This window comes from Saccostrea cucullata, unplaced genomic scaffold, assembly GCF_032062105.1.
Source record: "Saccostrea cucullata isolate Sc308-1 unplaced genomic scaffold, CSIRO_AGI_Scuc_v1 ctg792, whole genome shotgun sequence".
Lineage (NCBI taxonomy): Eukaryota > Metazoa > Mollusca > Bivalvia > Ostreida > Ostreidae > Saccostrea > Saccostrea cuccullata.
In genome coordinates, this window is record NW_026918070.1 from 105,812 (window position 1) to 130,949 (window position 25,138).

At 35.3% G+C, this 25,138-nt stretch overlaps 1 protein-coding gene across 1 annotated transcript; it reads right to left on the bottom strand.

Moving 5' to 3' along the window:
* Positions 1 to 1,154: 1,154 nt before the first annotated feature.
* Positions 1,155 to 6,921, bottom strand: LOC134242385 (protein Dr1-like). The gene is made up of 3 exons (XM_062724491.1): positions 6,591 to 6,921; positions 5,939 to 6,108; positions 1,155 to 1,357 (listed from the first exon to the last, which is right to left on the bottom strand). Exons 1-3 carry the CDS (start codon positions 6,817 to 6,819, stop codon positions 1,238 to 1,240), a joined length of 519 nt encoding a protein of 172 aa, XP_062580475.1. The 5' UTR covers positions 6,820 to 6,921; the 3' UTR covers positions 1,155 to 1,237.
* Positions 6,922 to 25,138: the final 18,217 nt, after the last annotated feature.

Below are 25,138 nucleotides of genomic sequence, written 5' to 3' on the forward strand. Positions count from 1 at the left end.
TGATGTGTAAAATTAGAACCAGATCCGTAAAAGTGTTGGCCTTCCTTAAAACGTGCTGATACGTAAAACATTCTCTTGCATATGGATTCAAATGAAACAAAAACCCCATATGCAGGTGATGAAGGTATTGCTGCATAATTTAAGTTGGGGAAGTTGATGATTGGAAAGTTAAAGTCATCAAGTGTATCAAAAACCTTTGTAGTTATGATACAATTAAGGGTTTTTTTCAACGAAGGATATGGAGATAACGAACAGTATTCAATATCAAAGTCCATAAAACAATACAGAATAGGATCGGAGCAAACACGGACCTCAAAAAACATCAGAGGTGGGATCAGGTCGTCAATTCAGTGCAATATTTATGGACTAACTAACAATAAGCATGAAAAACGTCAGTCAGCATTTGATGACTCAATGATAACTTGTATTTGCTGACAAGGTCATTTTATCGACAATAGAACTTATAAAATGATGACTTTAAACGAGACTGCTAATATTCTTGTTTCATCAACTTGATTGTCAATAAGTTAATAATTTAGAAATTGTTTGTACATAGAGCATGCTCTTGCATATCAAATCAACTGAGATATATAAACTGTGTATGCAGGTGTACTGTGTTGAAGGTATATTGCCGCATAAGTAAGGGAAGTTAACAATAGAAAAGATAGTCATAACATTTATCATAGAGTTTTGTTGCTGGATTACCATTAGGATCTTTTTCAAGTAAAATATCCAAATATGAAACAGTTGTTTCAATAATTATTTGAAAACACTTCAACTAATCAAATAACGTTTTTGTGTTCTAATTTAAAAAATGGATTTAATATGATTATCATATGAACTATAGGAAATCTTACATAACAAACAAGGAACTGTGTTTTAATGATTATTTATTAATCAATTTATGAGACATTGTTTTATAAAAATTAAAACCACACCTTCCCATCCCATTTCAATCATATTCAGTGGTTTATTCTTCATGCGATAAAAGATAATAATAAACTGAAATCCTACAAAGACAACAATTTCTGAGAAAGTACCAAAATAAAAAAAATCCAAAAACTTTAGTTAGGAATTTTTTCCTATTAAAACATAACTAATCTGCAGAAAATGAAATTAAATCCTGATTAATCTCCTTTTTCTGTTCTGTGAAGTAATTTTTCTGAGGTACAAAACAATAAACAATTATTACATCAACACTAACACTATTCAGAATTGGTGGCCATCTTTGTTTCTGCTAGGAGTAATCGTCTTCGTTGCTCTCTGGTTGCTGTGGCAGCTGAAGTTGCTGCTGTTGCAGAGCTTGCTGGGTCTGGAGCCATTGCTGTTGTTCCAGAAGAGCCTGTTCCTGTTTAGCCTGTAACCATGGCAATACATATATTGTGTTGTAACCATGGCAATACATATATTGTGTTGTAACCATGGCAATAAATATATTGTGTTGTCACCATGGTAATACTTTACATTTATTGACCGAGTTCAAGGGCAACATGCGTTTTGTTGGACCAAAGAACCAAACTGTCTGCCTGACGCCGTTAGGCCAAAGGCAGACAGTTTGGTTCGAGGGTCTGGCAAAACGCATTTTGCCCGAGAACTCTGTCAATAAATGTTTTGTTATACCTTTCATTTTATTTTGTTTTTTTTTTTTGACATACATGTATTTTGTGCTGTATTGCATGATGTAACATCAGATCTGTCACTGTTTAACAACAACGAATGAAAATGAGATTAAGCTCTTCCCATTCTGTGACGTAAGCGGTCCAATATCTCTCTGAGCGGTCCAACATCTCATTCAGCGGTCCAACATCAATTTTTTTATGCCCGCTCAGCAAAACATTAAAAATGATATACTTTTTTTGGTATAGATTTGTATAGAAACAAATTTTTAAAGGTATAACAAACACATTGTGTTGTAACCATGGTAAAACATAAATTGTGTTGTAACCATGACTATATATATTGTGTTGGAACCATGGCAATACATATGTTGTGTTGTAACCATGGCAATACATATATTGTGTTGTAACCATGACAATACATATATTATGTTGTAACCATGGCAACACATATACTGTGTAGATCAAAGCTGACTATCAATGTATCCATGACAACAAATATATTGTGTACATCAAAGCAGACTCTCAAATGTTTTACACTTACATGTGATACATTCTATCACATTACATGATCATAAAATACATTCCTTATTTGGGATAACAACTATTAGCCTTGCATTTTTTCATGCTTTAAAGTAAGATATGTTTATAAGCTCTTCATACCTAGCCACACATTCCACCTCAAGAAACAATGCAGAGGAGTACTGTAGAAGCAGGAATATTTGTGGAGGATATAATTTCGTTATTTTCGTTGGCAGAATTAATCAACAAAATTAAATCCATGACGAAATTTTAACCTAAGCATTCATAAATACTGGGTTGTATTTTATCTTTTTTATTCACACAAAAACTTTTACTGAAACGCAAAAGAAACGCAATGTAATATGCATGGGGGTTGGACTTTAGAATTTTGCATATTAATTAATCACAGGCTGATGGTGGAGTGTTTGTAAGTGAAGTAAAGTAGCATCCAGTTGTAAATCTATAAGAAATGTTTTATTGTTGATGTTATTTCATTATCTTATTGTTTACTTGAATTATTGATGCAATACACATTGCACTTCGACATTGTATTAATGTAAACAAATGCTGTTTTTGTGTTACTAGACGATCTAGCGAGATATTGTTGAACAGACAGTAAGGGACAGTGATACTGAGATGTTGTATGTCAGTTTTTCATCATTATCTACCATATTACGACTGCAATTTACTTACTTATTTCAGCATTATCACATGTGTTGTAAATTGGGCGCCTTCCATCTTTCTTACGAAGAAATTAGTCATGTGACATAAACATTGTTGTTTTACAATTGATAAGATCGAAATAACACTGTCCGTGTCCTCAAATATTCATAATTGATACTTAAATGTTATTTTATTGCAGTATTGTCATTTAATTATGCTGTATTTGACGAAATGTTTTGGAACTTGAATGTGTAGCGTAATACTTATGTGTTTGCATTATTGTTCGGTATTACTACGCCATGGATTGTGTGTGTCCGTTTTATTACAGATTGTTTGTTGAACTTGTTTTCTAATGTATATCGAATAGAATTTATAGCTCCCACTTTACATGTAGAAAGGACATTTTGAGCGATGTTATTTTCTTTGTATTACACAAAATGTATGTAAAGTAGTTCCGAGTTGCTCCAGAAAGGACAATTATTCATTGGTTGTTGTGATCACGTGACCATTTATGGAAGGTTATATATATGAGCAGCGAACGCCAGTTTCATTACGACGATCGTAACGATCAGATCATATTACGTCATCAACATCACTGACTGTAAATTACTAGTGACTTAGGTAAAAGAAAATAATGTAAACTAATACAAATTAAGTAGTGTATAATTTCTCCACCGCACGGACACCGCAATCCACTATATTTTATTAGGACAGAGATGTTAAGCTAGGACTTAGACTCATATAGATGTACTGACTGTTTTGTTATATTTCACTGAAGTCATTATTAAATGAAATATTTGAAATGAGAAATGGAACTTGGTTATGATTTACAAGGATGTGAAGTAAATATTATAAAGGGTGTTTAAATACATGCGACGGGCTGAGGATGCCCCCCCTTTTTATATGTGGACGGATGTCATGAGTAGTCCTGATAAAATTTAATTAATTTACACGGGATGGAAACATTGTAAGCTGATTGGCATTTGACAGGGTGCTGAGGAAGCTTACAGCAACAACCTATTTTAGGGGGAAATAATTATGTAAAGTAAAGAATTTTGTATCTTAAAATTATGGATATCTTCAATTTGGTAAATATCGGTAATTTAAAGGTTGAATGATTTTCATACCATAGCTGGAAGTCAAGTTTGAGTCTGCTTAACAGAAAACAAATATTGCATGTTTAACAGAACATTTGGCAATATTTTGGAGTTTTAAGGGTTTGTACTGTTCATCTTAAGTAATGCAGCAATATTTCAAGAAATAATATTTCAAGAAATAAGCCCCATGGGAATCCGGGTTAGAATAGGTCCTCAGTACCCCCTTGCTTGTCGTAAAAGGCGACTAAATGGGGCGGTCCTTCGCACGAGACCGTATAAACCAAGGCCCCGTGTCACAGCAGGTGTGGCACGATAAAGATCCCTCCCTGCTCAAAGGCCATAAGTGCCGAGCATAGGCCTAAATTTGCAGCCCTTCACCAGCAATGGTGACGTCTCCATATCAGTGAAATATTCTGGAGAGGGACGTAAAATAGTATACAATCAAAAAATAAAATCTCCCTTCTTTTCTAGTAACGATGCTAAGGCTTCTTGAAAATGGCTTAAGAACGCATTTCCATTGCTCTAGCTGGAAAATCTCAAAGTAAAGTGATGGAGAGTTGATGATGCAAAAACACACTACATTACGTCTCAACGGGGTCTTACGTATCATATGCATAAATGATAGTCCTTGGACTGGAAGTCCAAGGGTTACTACAATACAATGCGCTAAGTTAGAGAAAATTCGACCTAATCGTCTGAAAAACAGGCATTTAAAAATGGCAAAGAATAATTCCTTCGCTCAAATCTCGATATTGATTAACCTATTATATCGTAGAAATTAGGCTGCAATTGTTGTTTAGGTCAGTCTTACACGTTGTAATTGAATAACTGACGGGGGGGGTTTGACAATCCCATGTTACTTAACAAAGTTAAAAGATAAACATTCCAAATTTTTATAAAATCTCTGATGTTCTGAAAAGTGAGTTTAGAAAATCATTAGATAAAAAATTCAAACATTTGTAGATTACTGCTTGTTGCATTTCTTTTGCGTTTCAGTATATATTTTCATTGTAAATATCAGCATATTCACCATTGATATTGATATGTACAAGGAATATCTCAAAACATTCAATTCATGATTAGTTTTCATATAAGAAATGAAGAACAATAGTTTAATCGTTAATCTGTTATAGTACACATAGCACATGGATCTGGTCCAAATCTGGCCCTTTGTTCTGGTGTATACGAGCCATATTCTCCACATTTTCGTTTGCATGGTCGTGATGGCAATGATTTTGGAGAATCAGACAAACTTTCAATTGCATTATTAGCTGCACTTATTGCGATGGCTTCTTTATCTGATGTTGCTCGACTTTGGGAAGGTAGTCCAGAAGATGAGGGTTCATTTATTTTAGAACTTTTTACCCACTTCAACAAGGACATGTTTCCATGTCAGGATTGATTTCAGAATGATCGAGAATTCGATTTAAGTGTAAGAAATTTAGTTATGAAAACTATGCAGCTCACTACTTAACTCAGGTAAACTGAATTTTGCCAAAGGGTATATTAATATTATAAAGACATTGAGACACGCAATCCAGAATATGTAATTCCGTACGTTCGGTTTATTCGATACAGAAGAACTACCTGTACACAGAGTTATCTTTCTTTGTTCGCTATGAACGTGTTATGAATGTAATAAATAATTTTGACATTTCAGAGATGATGCTATGACGAAATTAAATCCCAACGAAACTTTATTTGATATAAAAACAACGAAATTTTATCCCAAAGAATATATGTGCTTCTACAGTATGGCAAAGAGGGCTTGAAAAATACCTATACTTAAGTCATAATATTAGCTTAAAGTATTTAACCTACAGTTTTAATTATTGAACAGTATGAAATCATTATATTCCAGCAACATAATGACATATAGAATACCCATCTAAGCAACTATTTCCTATGGGTTTAATATAATTATCAGATCAAGATCCATGCAATATTATTTTAGTTGTCTATAAGACACCGATCTTGTATATTTAATATAATTAACAGACTAAGATCACTGCAATATTAAGTTTTTCATAAGAAACCCACCTTGGCAAACAATTCCTGCTGTTGTCGGAGCAGTTCTTCCTCAGGGATTCCCAGATTTTCCAGACGGGAACTCCCTCTTATATATATATATATAGCAGCTACAGCTTTTATCTCTTCTAACACTGCTTCAGCATCCTCTTTATAATTCCCAAAGCCAAGGTGATCAAGTGCTACAAAGGAAAAGGAAATTCATTAAGTTCACAATAGAATGATGCTCACTATCAGTTAATTTATATTACAAAGACTATGTTTATTGCTGAATAGAATTTATTAACCTCATGACTCTCTAAGCATTTTTTTTCAGGATGAGTTCTTCTTGTAGTTAAATTAATCCAATGCAAATAAACTTGATATGTGTGTAATGGTTTTCAAACTCAAAGTTAACTTAGAAATTGAATTTTATGCTTTTTTTAAGTATCCAAGGGCTTTTTTAGTCTCACTATATATATATATATATATATATATATATATATATATATATATACATATAAGATACATTTTTGTATGCTGTATGTATATGTACATGTACATGATGTAAGTGAAACTGCATCATCTGCATGTGCATAATTCTGCAAAATGTAACAGATATGCTTGGTAACAGTGGGGAAAAATGTTTTGCATGCAAATTAAGATACGCTGCCTTATAATTAACCTGCAATAATATGTTCTGGTGATATTGTCTTCTTGCTTTGCTTGTTGCAGATTTCATTTGCTTCAGACGAAACCAAGTGAATGAATTCCGTGCAGCAGTTGAGGATGAGTTCCCGGGCGTCGTTTGCCACGCGGATGTTTGGGATCAGCTCCTTAATCATTTTGTTCAGGGCGGCTCGAGGAATGCTCAACTCATCCTCCTCTTTGTTCTCTGCAGGCATTTTATCCATGATGAATGATCAGATGTATAAAGTCTGTGAGTGCTCACGCCTGCCCATTCATCGTTTCTTAAAACCTTTATATAGAAGATATCTGTAAAGATATGAACAAGATATTGTGCTAACACCAGTCATAAAATTCAACCTGTCAACATGCATCCCATCAGAGCTAGATGTCGAGCTTTAGTCTGATACAATTAACGAATTACTAGTTTTACCTACATAGATTTATTTACCCACATAAAGTAGCCTAATTCATCTACCATAAATCATACTTATTTCAAAAATTAGTATCGATATTTTTTCAGGATGTACAAAAAATCACACAATTTGATGCATCTACATCTACATAATACAGCGTTCCATCAAACATGATGATTATACGCAGAGGTAGTTTTCAATTCTGAACTGACAACAATTCATAAAAATCACTCTGGAAGATTTTTCTCTTCAAGTTCTAAAAGTTTTGGGACTATATATATATCAGTTAAATTTCTACGAGTATTTCAGGTGGCATACTCGTGATACTGTTTTCCCGAACCAAATAAACCCGAATTTTCTCGACACATATTTTGTATGAAAGGACTTCTTGCTGAATACAAAAACATAAATAAATCATAGAAATAAAATCAAAAGCATTGAGTGATCTCAATCAAAAAAAGTGGTAAATAATGCTTACTTAAAAATTTGATTAGTCTCTAATACATAAAATGATGACGAAAGACAGAAAAAATCGAAACTATTTTGTATAAATAAAATTCCTTGATTCCCGATCCCGATACAAGTGCATTACATTAAAAAAAACACTTAATTTTTAATTTCACTGATTATACTCAATATTCTTTGCAAAAATGAGATTTTATACTTTTTATATAAGTATTGGATTGCTGTTAAATTACAGGAAATATTTTCCAGACGAAAGAATATGGGGAAAAAAAAAAAATAAATATCCTCGAGCTCAACATCTTTTTTTTATTTTATGGAAGAAAATAAATCGGAATCGAGTTTTTACGATGTTTACACCCGGAACAAAAAAGTATGTTATTGTGACATTTGACCGTTAAACAATGTAATGTGCATTTAGTTTGATAAGTCATTCGTTGATGATGTCAAAATTTTATTATTTACATGTAACCCTTCAAATGGAATCTATTTTTTTATGTCAGGGCGAAACGTAAATCTAGGATTGAGTGAAACTGTGTTCCTGTACAGTGGGAGTTTATTATGTGACTTTGAAGTAAATCACACATAAAGGTAACTATACTGTACTCGTTTTTTTATTGTCTTTCATAATTAACACATGGTTAAATCACGCAAATTATTAAAAACAAAATTAAAGTAAATTTTAGTCAATCATGGTCACATAAAATAGATAAATCTGTAACACTAACAGGAAAGAAGAAAATGTGAACCAAGAATCAAACCCAGGACCCCTACATCACTGTTAAGGAGCTCTACTGACTGAGCTACCAAGGGCGATATCCAAAGCCCATGCAAACCTTTACATTTCTTCTTCCTTACATTGTTTTTGACCTTGTAGTCAATCCAAGTTCTTTTTGCCCCTGGCAGGCCAGACCATAAATGGAACACCTGTATGTACAAGTCTGATAGGTGCTCTGCCGATTGAGCTATCCAGGCTGATACTCAAGGCCCAAACCATATTACACATATAACAAGAAGTGAGAAAATGTATGGGTGGATCGGAAATCCAATTGACCTATCTGGCCACTGGCGATCAAACGGTTTACAGTCAACTCGTACACAAACCGTCTCGTACACAAACCGAGTCGTACACAAAAAGTCAACTCGTACACAAATCAAAAGTCAACTCGTACACAAATCAAAAGTCAACTCGTACACAAACTAATGTCATTTGTACATAGTTCCCTATGTGATTTAATGTATAGTTTTCCTCTGAGTCAGTGTTAAAAAATTGAGGAGTCAACTCATACACAAAGGGTTTTATTTGTACATGTTAATCTTTTTATGCTGCTGATTTTACCTATATCTTATGCGCAGATTGGTTTTTTTTCTTATTAGGCTATAAGGTTTTTTGTTGCGTAAATCTTGGACGTCAACTCCTTTACATTTTTCGTTATTTAAATATATACTTATTTGATACATAAATGAGAAGTGCCGATTTTTTTTATTCTGTAAATTTAATTATAAACTAGATGCTGTCATGAGACAGTAATACCTGCATTAAGGTGTTTGCCTCTAAATACACGCTCCTACATATTGGGCGGCTTTCCAAAGAAATAGTCAAAATAATTCTATAATTTACATGTATTCATCAAATTGAGTATGAAATTCTCAGACCCTGTGACCAATAACTCAGAACCTCTTATATTTATTTTATACATGTTTAATTCATTATATACCAGTCTGAATTTTATTAATGATGTAAATTCATGCACGGATCTGTCGGGGGGGGGGGGGGGGGGGGGGGGGGGGGTCAGGACCCCCCCCCCTGGAATTTACAAGGTTAAAAAATGTATATACTAAAACAAGGAAAAAGTTACAATGGACCCCCCTTGGAAAATGCAGATCCCCCCCCCCCTGGTAAACACGAATATGTGTAAAATAAGTATGAAAAGTTAAACATTTAATTTGCGGCAATAGAAGTCACCACTACTCCCACCCCACCCCCCCCACGATATAGGTTTTTGACGTTTGGGTGAGATTTACTTTAGGTTTTTTTTTGATTGTCAATTTCTGGGATAGGATTTTTTTTTGACTGAGGAGGACCCCCCCCCCCCCCCCCCCCCCGGAAAAAATTTCTGGATCCGCGTCTGAAATTAGATTTTGATATATGTTTTGCTCATAATAGGACCTTTCTAAATTTACTAACCCCCCCCCCCCCCCCCTCGACACCACAATCACACAGCACATACTTTTTGGAATAGGCTAGATGGAAAAGGTTTGTTAAAATTTAATATCGTTTGTTATGAATTAATTTAAAATTTGTTCTTGTACTATACATGTGAACATGTAAATTTCTACATCACATCACGTTGCGTCACCCATTATCATATTTATAGATTAAACACCATTTGGCACACCTCGGCCGATTCCCACTTCATCTGATAAGGTGATGGAATCGACGAAGGTTCGCCAAAATCATGCTGCAGTCTGGTGTGCATTGGATTAATTCATTTTGAGTTATAATTGGATTTATATTTCATGAAGTTGAGACACAGGGAGTCGGTAAGTAGAAGTTTTAGTTTAGTGGGGGGTAAAATACACCCAAACTATTAGGTTAAAGTTTAAAAAGGGTGAAAGATCATCGCATGCCACACTAGACAAATTTCATATTGTGAAGTTATCTCCCGTTGTCGATGTGACATTCAGTTACTGCCAATACTGGTGCGGATCCAGAATTTTTTTCGGGAGTAGGGAGGGGGGTTCACATCTCAGTCAAAAAATTCCAGCCCAGAATTTCGTGACAAGCAGGAGAAAAAAATGAAAACAAATAAACAAATAAAAAAACAATGATAGTGAGGTCAATGTTTTCTAAGTTTATAGGGAGAGGATGTCAAGAGTCATTTTTTACTTGCTACAGTATATAGTCTTGTTTAAATAACAAAGCAAATGCCAGATGGGGGGGGGGGGATGGGGGATTCCAATCTTCCTACCCACTTCCTGTCCCTGAAATAACAATGTATTTTGTTATTCCAGTTAAATAGTATATTTTTTTCCATTTGACTAATTATTATACATATTTTGTTTCTTGTGTTTAGTATGTCTGTCTATAAGTCTGCAGAAATTAAATCCTAGTTAGCTTGCCCATAAGTTTTAAGTGGGATGGGCTATACAAATAGCTTCCACATTTAAAGGTTTATTTCTTGTGACAATTTAATAAGACCTTTTATTTGGGTACCATTAATTTTTACCTCTGATCGCTTGACATGGGATACACATTTTTACAAGAAAAATACCAAACTTTAAACTCTGCCTAAATTTTGATCAGTAGGTGCTAGGGCTTTCATACTTATCATGACATATTGTATTCATTGTGAACTGTCAACAGGTATAAATATGTTTGAACTTGACCCTAGAGTTTGAACCACTTAAACAAAAAAATTAACCTTGGCAATTAACTTTTGAACAGGAATTACTAGAGATTTCTTTATTTCACATGTGCATTCCTTGCATACATGTTAACTCTCCCGATTTAGGCGGGAGTCTACCGCTTTTTCACTCCATCTCCCGCCTACCGATTTCATTCAGAAATCTACCGCTTTTCTACAAAAGCTGTGTCTAAAGTATTTTTGGTTCGCTTGGGTATCCATTTTGGAAGCCACTCTCATAAAATCTCGCTAGATATCGCGTGATTTGACTCGGAATCATACAAACGCTTTTTTTGTACATAGATTTCAAGCACGGATTTGACAACGACAACAACATAAGACTACCAGTGATTACATTGGTTACGATAAATTAATCAACATCCCTGCCATGAAAAAGGAGATACAGCTTTTAAGAATTAGATGAAAACATTTGACATCGTCTTTGAGGGAACAGAAGCTCACAACTTTATCAATAAAGTCAATAGAAATCACTCGATTGACCAAGTCATGTGGCACATCTCTACTTTCGTTTTCGATCATTGCGGGAAATCTGATTTATATAACGAAAGAAACGAACTTGTTTTAGATCTAGATTAAACCATGCCATCATTTGTTTTGTTTAAAAACTGAATGAACATTCAGAATTATTGTTTTTAGGCTATTTCAGCAAAGATCACTCTTCAAAAGGCTAAGTAAAGAAGCCAATCCAAGCAAAATGATGAGCATGAAAAATATTTGAATTTGTACAATTTATGTCAAACTTAAGGTGTTTCTGTTTTCTTCTTTTCTGTTGATATTTAAGATTAATAAGTATAGGTACTTGATTTCATTTAAGGCTTATAATATACATGTATATTACATGAAAGATATCGATAATCCAAGCGTTAAACAACACGCGCGCAATGCTACCTCTTTTGAGGTCTGAATCTCCCTCTTTTTCATCACAATAGGTTAACATGTATGATTCCTTGTGACAAGACTTTCTTCTGATACTAACAATTTGAACCCTTTGACCTTGACCTTTGATTTTGACATATATTTGAGAAACTTCAACCTTCGCCATAGGCTTCCATACTGGGACATCAGTGTTTCACAAACACATCTTATCTTCATTATTATTTGGCGGTGTCTCCATATGAGGGAAGATGTATTCACAACAAACAAACAAATCACTAAAGAAAATATAAAACATGAATATGTTGGTCATGCATATCTCTGCAGGAAAAAAAACAGCTTTTCAAATACTCCAACCATATCGTAACCCTTTCAAAACACTCCTTTGAGCTTTTTTGGTTTCCTTAGCATATAATGTCTGTCGTAACGTGTTGTCCATCTGTTTGTCTGAAAACTTTTTACATTTTTAACTTCTCTAGAACCACTGGGCCAATTTTACCCAATTCATATAGAAATATGTACATTTGTATGTCAGACTCAGTCCATCTGTCTCAATGAATTTAACCTTGGTTATCACGGTTATATCTACTGAATGAGAAGAGACATTCATATTAAACTTATGTATTAGTATATATATTTACCTGTGAGAATGGCATGTTTTTTTTTTTTACATGTGACCTAGAAGTTTGACCAACTTGCAAAAAAATTAAATTGTTATAAATTCATCATTTTGAAAGAGAAAAGTTAGGGCATTCATATCATAATGCATGTATATTATTACCTGTGATAAGACCTTTCCAAATAAATCATGACTTTTACACTGTGACCTTGACCTTGAAGCGATCAAGCCTAACCTACTTTTCAAAAATGTTGCATTTGCTTATAACTTTTGATTGAGATGAGATATGACTCTCACATTTGACATGTACATAAATTACTCATAAGAATTCAAGGTGTTTCCCAGCATGCGATGTTTTTTTATGCGCCCGAATTTTTTAGGGGCGCATATTGTTTTTGTCCTGTCTGTTTGTCTGTTTGTCTGTTGTCAACTTTAACCTTGGCCAAAACTTTTGAACCGTAAGAGATAGAGACTTCATATTTGGTATGCATACTCCTCTAATAAAGTTCTTTCAAATGACATCAAGGTCAATGACCTTGTGACGTTGACTGTGACCTATATGCTAAAAATAGGTTTTTCAACTGTTTGTCATAACTTTTGAACCATAAGAAATAGAGACTTCATAATTAGTATGCATACTCCTCTAATAAAGTTCTTTCAAATGACATCAGGGTCAATGACCTTGTGACCTTGACTGTGACCTATATGCTAAAAATAGGTTTTTCAACTGTTTGTTATAACTTTTGAACCATAGGAGATAGGGACTTCATATTTGGTATGCATACTTCACTAAAAAGGTTCTTTAAAACAACACCAAGGTCAATGACCATGTGACCTTGACTGTGACCTTTATACTTAAAATAGCTTTTTCCACTTTTTGCCATAACCTTTGAACCATAGAAGATAGGGACTTCATATTTGGTATGCATACTGCACTAATTAAGTTCCTTCAAATGACATCAAGGTCAATGACCTTGTGACCTTGACTGTGACCTATATGCTAAAAATAGCTTTTTCCACTTTTTGCCATAACTTTTGAACCATAAGAGATAAGGACTTCATATTTAGTATGCATACTCCACTAATAAAGTTCTTTCAAACAACACCAAGGTCAATGACCATGTGAAGTTAACTGTGACCTTTATACTAAAAATAGCTTTTTCTACTTTTTGCCATAACTTTTGAACCATAGGAGATAGGGACTTCATATTTAGTATGCATACCCCACTAATTAAGTTCTTACAAATAACACCAAGGTCAATGACCTTGTGACCTTGACTGTGAACTATATGCTAAAAATAGCTTTTTCGAACTTTGTTGACGCCGGGCGCATAGTGTTTCACAAACACATCTTGTTACCCCTTGACGTTGATGTTTTACATAATTTTCAAAATATTTAACTCTCCTAAAAGATGATTAGGCTTCTGAGTAACATTAAGGAAGACTTCAAGGAAGACAGGGCTTTTTGCACAAAAAACGTCATTTTTCAACCCACATTTGACCCCCCGGGGCAAAATCTAAATTCCAAAACCTTACTGCACATCTACATGACCCCACCAACCATCTCCCAAAAGATGATTAGGCTGCTGAGTAAAATGTAAGAGGAGTTCAGGGAAAACAGGGCTCTTTGTATGAAAAACGTTATTTTTCGACCCCCATTTGACCCTCTGGGGCAAAATCTTAATTCCGAAACCTTACTGCACATGTACATGACACCACCAACCATCTCCCAAAAGGTGATTAAGCTGCTGAGTAAAATGTAGAAGGAGTTCAGGGAAGACAGGACTTTTTGCACAAAAAACGTCATTTTTCGACCCCCATTTGACCCCCCGGGGCAAAATCTAAATTCCAAAACCTTACTGCACATCTACATGTCACCACTAATCATCCCACAAAAGATGATTAGGCTGCTAAGTAAAATGTAAGAGGAGTTCAGGGTAGATGGGGCTTTTTACATAAAAAACGTCATTTTTCGACCCCCATTTGACCCCCCGGGGCAAAATTAAAATTCCGAAACCTTACTGCACATCTACATGACACCACCAACCATCCCCCAAAAGGTGATTTGGCTGCTGAGTAAAATGTAGAAGGAGTTCAGGGAAGAAGGGACTTTTTGCACAAAAAACGTCATTTTTCGACCCCCATTTGACCCCCCGGGGCAAAATCAAAATTCCGAAACCTTACTGCACATCTACATGTCACCACTAATCATCCCACAAAAGATGATTAGGCTGCTAAGTAAAATGTAAGAGGAGTTCAGGGTAGATGGGGCTTTTTACATAAAAAACGTCATTTTTCTACCCCCATTTGACCCCCCGGGGCAAAATTAAAATTCTGAAACCTTACTGCACATCTACATGACACCACCAACCATCCCCCAAAAGGTGATTTGGCTGCTGAGTAAAATGTAGAAGGAGTTCAGGGAAGACGAGAATTTTTGCACAAAAAAAGTCATTTTTCGACCCCCATTTGACCCCCCGGGGCAAAATCAAAATTCAGAAACTTTACTGCACATCTACATGTCACCACTAATCATCCCACAAAAGATGATTAGGCTGCTAAGTAAAATGTAAGAGGAGTTCAGGGTAGATGGGGCTTTTTACATAAAAAACGTCATTTTTCTACCCCCATTTGACCCCCCGGGGCAAAATTAAAATTCCGAAACCTTACTGCACATCTACATGACACCACCAATCATCCCCCAAAAGGTGATTTGGCTGCTGAGTAAAATGTAGAAGGAGTTCAGGGAAGACGGGACTTTTTGCACAAAAAACGTCATTTTTCGACCCCCATTTGACCCCCCGGGGCAAAATCAAAATTCCGAAACCTTACTGCACATCTACATGACACCACCAACCATCTCTTAAAAGATGATTAAGCTACTGTGTAAAATGTAGGAGGAGTTCAGGGAAGAAAAGTGTGACAGACGGACGGACGGACGGACATGAGTAACAACAATATACCCGAACTTTCTTTAGAAAGTGCGGGTATAATTAAAATATCTTGTTAAACAACATAATCAGATCGATGCAATATAATTGAATTTGATTTAAACATCACCATGATCACCACAAGATAATATGTGAATTTTATATGTGGATTTCACATTTTAGAATTAGTCTGCAGCTTTTATGCAAGTAATGTGTGGATATAAATATATATATCTTGAAATAATTTAGGTAAGAAATTTAGAAATTTTACGGCACCATAACGTATACCGTTATTCAATGTAGATAGTAAATACAATCGAAATACATCGTAAGATTTTTATGCCACTATGGTATATCATTGCATACAATTTAAAAAAAAAACTTATCAAATTAAAAAAATAAAGTTTTTTTTTTACTATAGACAGTTTTACAGCAGGATAAACACTTCTCTCACACCATGGGGAAGATAAAGAAATGAAGAATAAGGGACCAAATTAGGAGCATTTTGTAATTAGCGTTTGTCGCAAATCAAAGAAACCGCCGCGCTTGTGTTAGTTTAACAATAATTGTTTATACACATGTATATTCCCAATAAGAGAAGCCACGGTCGATTTCAAATGTTATGAAACCACTGAAGTATTCCAGAAAAAATCTAAAAATTTAACACTTCTCCTTGTCCTTATTTCATTTTTCTAGATTATACATTATTTATATAAAGATGATTCCAAACTATTGTAAATAAAACGTTGTGTACGAGTTGACTTCTGATTTGTGTACGAGCTGACTTCTGATTTGTGTACGAGTTGACTTTTTGTGATCAAACCCCGCTGACTGCCATATTCCTCCCTTTTTAAAGGTCTTCGGCCCCCTGAAAGACCCCAACTCAGGCCCATCCCTGGCAGGCCTCTCACCTGTCCAATCCTGGTCATGGCACCAAATCTGTATCAGAAAGGGAGAAAATGAATGCTTGGACCAGGAATCAAACCCTGGACCCCTGCATCACTAAGTCAGGTGCTCTACCAACTGAGCTACCCAGGCTGATATCCTTGGTGCAAATCATTACATTCCTCGCTCCTTAAATTGTCTTCAACCTCGAAGACACAACCAAAGAACCTATTAGCCCCTGTCAGGACTTTCACCTACAAGTCCAGGATCGGTCAACGGCACCAAATCTGTAACAGGATAGAAGAAAAATGCTGCAGACCAGATCGGAATTCAAACTCGGGCCCCCTGAAACTCTGGTCAGGTGCTCTACCAACTGAGCTATCTGAACACTGGTGTTTGAACCTAGCTGATTGCCACACACACATGTTTTTAGCTCACCTCAACGAAGTTGGGGGAGCTTATGTGATACCCTTGGCGTCGGCGTCGGCGTCCCGGGTTAAGGTTAAGTTTTTTGGAGCAGTTTTCTTTTTAAGGAGGCTGGGGGGTCAACAATTTAACCACAAAGTAACCACCAGATTTAACTTATTTTTTTAGATATGGTATCTTAAGCTGTCAACATTCATTTGACAAAGAAAAAATTCATAAATTTTAGTTTTAAATTTTGATCATTTTCTATATCCTTATATGGAGCTCTCCTTTTAAAGGAGATAGAAATAGTCTGAAAATGGCTGCCACCCCCCAGCCTCGTTAAGTACTTCTATGTCCTATATTGATTAGACATGCATGGAAGATGTTTCTAACTTTCTAATGTGTTTCATTGGACCAGTCAAAGTTTCAGATGCTGCAATTTCAGCAAAGGAATGACCAGGTTAATGTTTTTGGTGCAGGTTAACATTTTTGGTGCAGTTTTTGGTGTAGGTCTCATTTCCGAGTAACTATAAGCCCTATGTTGACCAAACTTACATGGATGGTACATCTTAGGATGCATACTACCAGACTTGCTTCGGATGCTGAATCTGACCTACATTTTCCGGTTGAGTGAACAGGTTAAAGTTTTTGGTGCAGGTTTCATTTCGAAGATACTATGAGCCCTATAATGACCAAACTTGCATGGATGGTACATCTTAGGATGCATTCTACTAGACTTGCTTCGGATGCTGAATCTGACCTACATTTTCCGGTTGAGTGAACAGGTTAAAGTTTTTGGTGCAGGTTTCATTTCCAAGTTTCTATAAGACATATAATGACCAAACTTGCATGGATGGTACATCTTAGGATGCATACTACCAGTCTTGCTTCGGATGTTGAATCTGACCTACATTTTCCTGTTGAGTGAACAGGTTAAAGTTTTTGGTGCAGGTTTCATTTCCAAGTTACTACCCCTGCGAAATGATCAAGAATAATTCTTGAACTTTGAAGAAAAGTTCATGAATTATATTCTTGAATCAGCTCATGAATTGTTCATGAAGATCCCATGAAGTTAAAATTGGACACTCATGATTTCATGGATTTTATTCATGAAAACCAAGTTCAAGAATATTCAAGAATTATTTGTTGTTCATGAACAAACTTGGATTTTTTAATTGCCTGCAAAATGATCAAGAATAATTCTTGAACTTTCAAGAAAACTTCATGAATTATATTCTTGAACTTTCAAGAAAACTTCATGAATGATATTAATAGGTTCAATGCATTTTCATGAACTAATCATGAATAATTTGTAAAAGTTATTTAGGAATGTTCATGAACTATTCATGAATGTTCTTGCTTTTTGTAAACAAAAATGTAATAAATTATGCAAAATGAAAAACTGTAAAAGAAAATATTTTAATAGCATCTTGAAAGATTTCACAGAATTTTTGTTTTCCAATCATGGTAACAAAATCTTTGTTCAAGTAAACAACTCTGATAAGTGATATCGATAATAAATAAATTATGTAGTTCATTCCTAGTAAAATTATGTAAAAATTTTAATTCAAACGCGACTCTTTGCAGAATCCTTAACCTTACTTGGTCAAGAGGAGTGTGGGTTCCTTATTCAGCATATTTCAAAGTGTATGCTTAAAATGGAATGGTTTTTAATCCAAGTCTCACTGTCTGGCAGAAAAGTGTGTTCAGCAATTAGGGCATCAGCTAAAAGGGCTTTCAAGGATTTTGAGAAGAGGTGGTCAAATAAAAAAAATCTTATTGGCTTTCCCTGTGGAATTTTCAGAATTTCATCACTTGGATACTTTGATCGATTACGATTCATATTTTCATTCCTTTCTTTTGTTTTTCTTCAAGATCCTGGATTTTTTTTTTGGCAGCCAGAGTTTTTTTAATCTTCCGATCTCAACTCATCAACATTATCTGTGAACTGCTTCTCTTTTCCCTACAAGAACAAAGATTTTCTGAAAATGCTCATAAATGTGAAAACTTAAGACTTAATTTTTTTTTTTTTTTTGCAAAATTGTTTCATTTAATTCTGCATTATAGGCACTGCCATATTTTAAAGCAATCCGAGCGGGAGTTTAGCCTGTTTCCCTTGCCCGCCATGTTCAAGATGTTATAGGTGAACAGGATGGATTTTTCAATCTTTAATTATTAAATGTAACGTAATTTGGTTGGATCCTTAATCATAACACAGTTTGACAAAATTTTCATTAAAAAAGACATAACTGAACTCTTACAAATAGACAGTAACATCTTGACAAATATCTCAGATTGAGCGATTGCCTCCATTTTTTTTTGTAACTCACCATTAATATCTGCAGTTATTAAGTAAATTGATCCTCTGGATATTCCTTCTTCATATTCTGTTATTTTCTTCAAAGGTTGACAAAGAATGACTAGATCTTATCTACGCAAATAATCCTCCCACTCTACCGATTCACTTTCCAACGTCTCGCGCGTTTCAAAGTTTGCGCCTTTTAAAAAGTGTCATGCAGAGCTAATTAAGAAATAGTTTCGAATTGCCAAGATTGTTGTTAAACAAAAAATAACAAACACTATCTGAATGCTTTTTCACTGAAATTAATTTTTTTTAATTAATATAAGTTAAATCATTTATTGAATTGGATTTTTTATATTATACCTAAAGAGCCACAGTTTCGTATTTTCAAGTATGGCCGGCTCCATATCATGAGGACAACAAATAAATCTTGGGAACCGTTCGCCCTCAAACAGAGTACCCTGAGCTATGTATAGGTATACAGTGTATAGGAGAATAGACTACAAAATACGAATGTGGGTCATGTCATAGATACTTCACAACCATGGAGCCTGTGCTGTATCATTTACACACGATGGACAGAAAGATGTGACTTGATAACTGCATCAAAATATAAAGCGTTTGACCCAAGAATAGTACGGAATAGTACAAGAGATATGATTTTTTAGCTGTAAATAAATCTAAGATACGTTTTTACGAAGATCATGAAATTTTTCCTAGACTATAAGTCTGTTTTATTTTCTCACAACTTGTTAAAAGTTTGACAAATAGAGAAAATTCGGTCGAACAAAGTTGTGTCGTGAAAAATGAGATAATTTAAAGCACAATATTAATATAGCTGGCCATTTTAAATGATGAAGAAACATTAGTAATTCAATATGAGAAAAAAATGCTGTCAATATTGATGCAGTGTTCTTTAAATTACGATCATAATTTAATTACAATCTCCCTTCTAGACAGTACATAACAGAGTTTTATTATCCTGAAGAATCTAAGTTACCGATTCGGAGAGTAGAAAATAGTGATTTTAACCTCTTATGTTCTCCTACTTGTCTCTGATCCAATACTTTCAAAATCAAAACAAAAGCATGTCATTAATTAAATCAGGGGTTTGTTCAACAATTGCATCTGCATGCAGAAGTTGTATTATGGGAGTAATGAGTGTTTTCTGGAAATCGTTTGTGACAATTATTTTTACATTTTTAGTCTTCATGAAAATTCATGAACATTCATTACCTTGAACTATTAAGTTTTTTTTCTTTAAACTGAAAATTAACAATATTCATATTTGTTCATCATTTATTCATGAACTATGAATTATGAATGTTTTCATGAATTTTATTCATGAACAACTTTTATGAACCTGTTAAGAATCCTTTAAGAACCATTCATGAACAATTATGAACAACTCATAAAGGTTCTTAAAATCATGAATATCATTTCGCAGGGGAATGAGACATATAATGACCAAACTTGCATGGATGGTACATCTTAGGATGCATATTACAAGACTTGCTTCGGATGCTGAATCTGACCTACATTTTCCGGTTGAGTGAACAGGTTAAAATTTTTGGTGCAGGTTTCATTTCCAAGGTACTATGAACCCTATAATGACTAAACTTGCCTTGATGGTACATCTTAGGATGCACACTACCAGACTTGCTTCGGATGCTGAATCTGACCTACATTTTCCGGTTGAGTAAACAGGTTAAAGTTTATGGTACAGGATTCATTTCCAAGTAACTTTGAGCCCTATAATGACCAAACTTGCATGGATGGTACGTCTAAGGGTGCATTCTACTAGGCTGGCTTCAGAAGCTGAATCTGACCTACATTTTCCGGATTAGTGAAAAGGTTAGTTTTTTATACAGGTTTCATTTCCAAGTAACTTTGAGCTCTATGTTGAACAAACTTGCATGGATGATACTTCTTAGGATGCACACTAATGGACTTGCTTCAGATGCCGAATTCGACATACATTTTCCAGATAATAGACCTCGTAAAAGTTATGGGTGCAGTGTTATGGGTCAGAATAACCCTAAATGCCAGCAAAGATCAATCACACAGTTTAAACTTAACAATAATTTATTTACAGTAATATACAAATCATTAAGTACAAACTTAGCAAAAATCTAAAAATACATACATCAGAGTGTCCGTTTCTGCACACAATGTCCCAGTGAAAATATATCCTAGTTATATCTCAATAGTGCTTAAACGACAAAGTATTCACAATTATTGTATATCTATGCATTGAATTGACAGGGTATTTATACAGTATTATAAATCAAGAATATTCTAGAAAATGTTAAAACATGATATTACTGGAACAATCTGGACATACACAAAATTTAAGAATGTTCTAGATAAAATGACCAAACATGTTGACCACTCTGGAATGTTCAAGAAACTTAATGTTACTAATTATATACATAATAAAACAATACACATCTCACAACACCTCCCCCCTTAAAAAAGTTTGAATGTCAATGAAAACTATATTATTAAAATAAAAGTTTTGTACATTAATACAAAATCTAGTATGTTTACGATACTCTTGACAAAGCGTCTGCAATAACATTGTCTTTGCCTTTGATATGCTTAATTGTTATGTTGTATTCTTGTAACAACAAACTCCATCTAGTCAGTCTTTGATTCTTGTTTGACAATTTATGCAAAAATGTCAGGGGGTTGTGATCAGTATATACAAGAATTGGATGCAAAGTAACATTCAAATAAACATCAAAATGCTGTAAAGCTAACAACAAAGCAAGGCATTCCTTTTCAATGGTGGAATAGTTTTGTTGACATTTTGTAAGTTTCTTTGAAAAATAAGAAACAACTCTATCTACATTATCACTATGTTCTTGAAACAAAGCTGCCCCGATTCCAACATCACTAGCATCAACAGTAAGCTTAAATTGCTTAGAAAAATCTGGAGTTGACAGAACTGGGTCGCTCATAAGGACAGATTTGATTTTATGGAAGGATTTTTCACAGTCCTTTGTCCATTCAAATTTAACCCTCTTTTGTAAAAGATTTGTAAGTGGAATAACAACTGAGGAAAAATTTGGACAAAATTTTCTGTAAAACCCAGCCATGCCCAAAAACCTCATTAATTCTTTCTTGTTGGTAGGAATCGGGAACTTTGCAATAGCTTCCACTTTAGCCATTATGGGTGTAACATAACCTTGACCTACTTTATGACCTAAATACTCTACATAAGCATGACAAAATTCGCTCTTCTTAAGATTCACAGTTAAGTTTGCTTTAGCTAAAATGTCAAATAAAGCACGCATGATTCGGAGATGTTCGTCCCATGTGTTGCTGTATATGACGACATCATCAATGTAGGCCTCGCATCCCTCAAGGTCTTGAAGAAGGGAGTGAATCATCCTTTGGAATGTAGCCGGTGCGTTTTTCATGCCAAAAGGCATTACTTTATACTGGTAAAGTCCATCTGGTGTAGCAAAAGCAGATATTTCTTTTGCTCTTTCTGTTAACGGCACTTGCCAGTAGCCTTTCAACAGGTCAAATTTACTGACAAATTTGGCGTTTCCAATGCTGTCAATACAGTCATCAATTCTAGGTATTGGATATGAATCAGTTTTGGTAACAGAATTCACCTTTCTAAAGTCTGTACATAATCGGTACGAACCGTCTTGTTTTGGTACAAGAATACATGGTGAGCTCCAATCACTTTTACTAGGTTCAACAATGTCATTGTCCAACATGTACTGCACTTCCCTTCTTAGGTACTGCAATTTTATTGGATTCAGACGGTACGGATGTTGTTTGATAGGCAGAACGTCACTCACTATGACATCATGACAAGCTGCATTAGTTTTCTTTGGAAAATCCGAAAAGATTTGATACTCGTTCATCAAGTTTTTAACTTGTTCTTTTTGATGAATGTTCAAATGTCCAAGTTTGGCATCAAAATCAGCCAAAATTTCTGAGTTTTTCAAACGAACACTCTGATTACAATCTTTCTCATTCATTTCTACACTCGTATCACTTTCAATACAATTTTGAACAGTCTTAGCATTGGCTAAAGTGGAAACTGGTTTTACAGAATTTCGGTCACACCTTTCAAAATACTCTTTTAACATGTTAATGTGACAAACCCGTTTCTCTTTACGTCGACCTGGTGTCTTAACTACATAGTTTACATCACTAATCTTGCTTTCAATTTCATAAGGGCCATAAAATCTGGCCTGTAAAGGATGACCAGGAATAGGTAAAAATACAAGAACCTTATCACCTGGCTTAAACACCCTATTTCTAGCATCTTTGTCATACCACATTTTCATTTTCAACTGAGAACTCTTCAAATTTTCTTGTGCTAATTTACAAGCATTGTAAAGTTTTTCTTTGAAATCAGACACATAATCTAAAAGATTAAGATCACTAGTCTCAGTCAGCCACTTTTCCTTCAACAATTTCAAAGGACCTCTAACTGTATGACCGAACACCAATTCAAAAGGACTAAACCCAAGAGACTCCTGGACTGCCTCTCGTGCAGCAAATAGTACAAGATGAACCCCTTCATCCCAGTCTTTCTCATACTGGTAACAATAGGTCTTCAGCATTGTTTTTAAGGCCTGGTGAAAACGTTCTATCGCCCCCTGGGATTCAGGATGATAAGCAGTTGATCTATATTGCCTTATACCCAACTCATGCATGACTTGCTGGAACAACCCCGACATAAAATTTGAGCCTTGATCCGACTGAATTGCCTTGGGTGCTCCTACAAAACTGAAAAACTTGGTTAGGGCCTTAACTATGCTCTTTGCCTTTATATTCCGTAGAGGTATGGCTTCAGGAAACCGAGTGGATGTACACATAATGGTAAGTAAACACTGGTTTCCAGTTCTGGTCCTAGGCAAAGGTCCTACACAATCCACCAACACTCGACTAAACGGTTCTTCAAAAGCTGGAATGGGTTGGAGAGGAGCAGATGGTATCTTTGGTTTACCTACCATCTGACAGACATGGCATGACTTGCAAAACTTCGAAACATCCTTTCTTAGCTTAGGCCAATAAAAATGACTCAAAATCCTATTATAAGTCTTATTGATACCTAAATGACCAGCCATAGGTGTATCGTGGGCTAAACTCATGACATCTCGATGATAAGCAGCTGGGACCACTATCTGGTGAACAACACGCCACACTTCATCTGGAGAAGCGTCAGGTGGTCGCCATTTTCGCATAAGGATGCCATCTTTCATATAGAAGCATTCTCCAACTTTAATAGCCTCTTCTGGTGGAAGTGCCCTCTTACTAAGTTGAATGATATCTGGGTCTTTATGTTGTTCAGAGAGTAAACGTTCTCGGCTGAGGATGTCCTTGCCTTGGCTAACTAGTGGATGCAACTCATCATCCTCACCACCAAATTTTGGTAAAAGTTCTTTCTTCTCTTGCTTCTTGATATTGTGTGGTTCCATGCTGGTTTGAGTGCCATCAAGGTCAGATAAGAAAGTGTCATTCAAATCAATATCAACAGAGGAATTCGTCTCGTCAAAGGCTTGAGTATGGTCTGCCTCCATTTCTCGTCTTCTGGCCATCGCTCTAGTAACAGCACAGGCTGGATAAATGTCATCATCTTCATCATCGCACATGATATCTGGATTGATCTTCTCACAAACTATAGGATCTGGTACAACTTTCCCACCAGCTAAATCGTTGCCTAACAACAAAGAAATGCCTGGAACGGGAAGAGTAGGTCGAACACCTACGATAACAGGTCCAGTAACTAAATCTGACTTCAAACTAATTCTATGCAGGGGAACATCAATGACGCCTAGCTCCACACCCTGTAATAAAACTGACCCACCAGTGGAAGTCTGCTCAGACAAAGGAAGCACGCCCTCTAACAATAACGTCTGTGCAGCACCAGTATCTCTCAAAATCTGGACAGGTTTTATTTTGCTAGAGTCACCGAGTGAAACAAATCCCTGAGACATAAAGGGCTTATAATCCTCCATAGAATCAATAGAACTGGACTGTGAACCCTGGACATCAGGAGTGTCAGAACAAATCGAAACTAAGGCTTCTCTATCACCTCTAACTGCCGCACAAGCATGTGGTTGAGTTTTATCAAAATCATTTTTTCTCTTAAGTTTAAAGCATTCACTGATCAGATGACCCTTTTTCTTACAATAACTACAAGTAGGAAGCGACCCTATTCCAGACGATCCTTCAAAACGTCCTGGACCGT

Coding starts and splice junctions, on each gene's coding strand:
- LOC134242385 (XM_062724491.1), bottom strand. CDS start 6,819: ATGGATAAAATGCCTGCAGAGAACAAAGAGGAGGATGAGTTGAGCATT. Junction 6,109..6,590: donor ACCAGAACATATTATTGCAG/GTTAATTATAAG, acceptor TTTCCTTTGTAG/CACTTGATCACCTTGGCTTT. Junction 1,358..5,938: donor AGCAGGAATTGTTTGCCAAG/GTGGGTTTCTTA, acceptor CCATGGTTACAG/GCTAAACAGGAACAGGCTCT.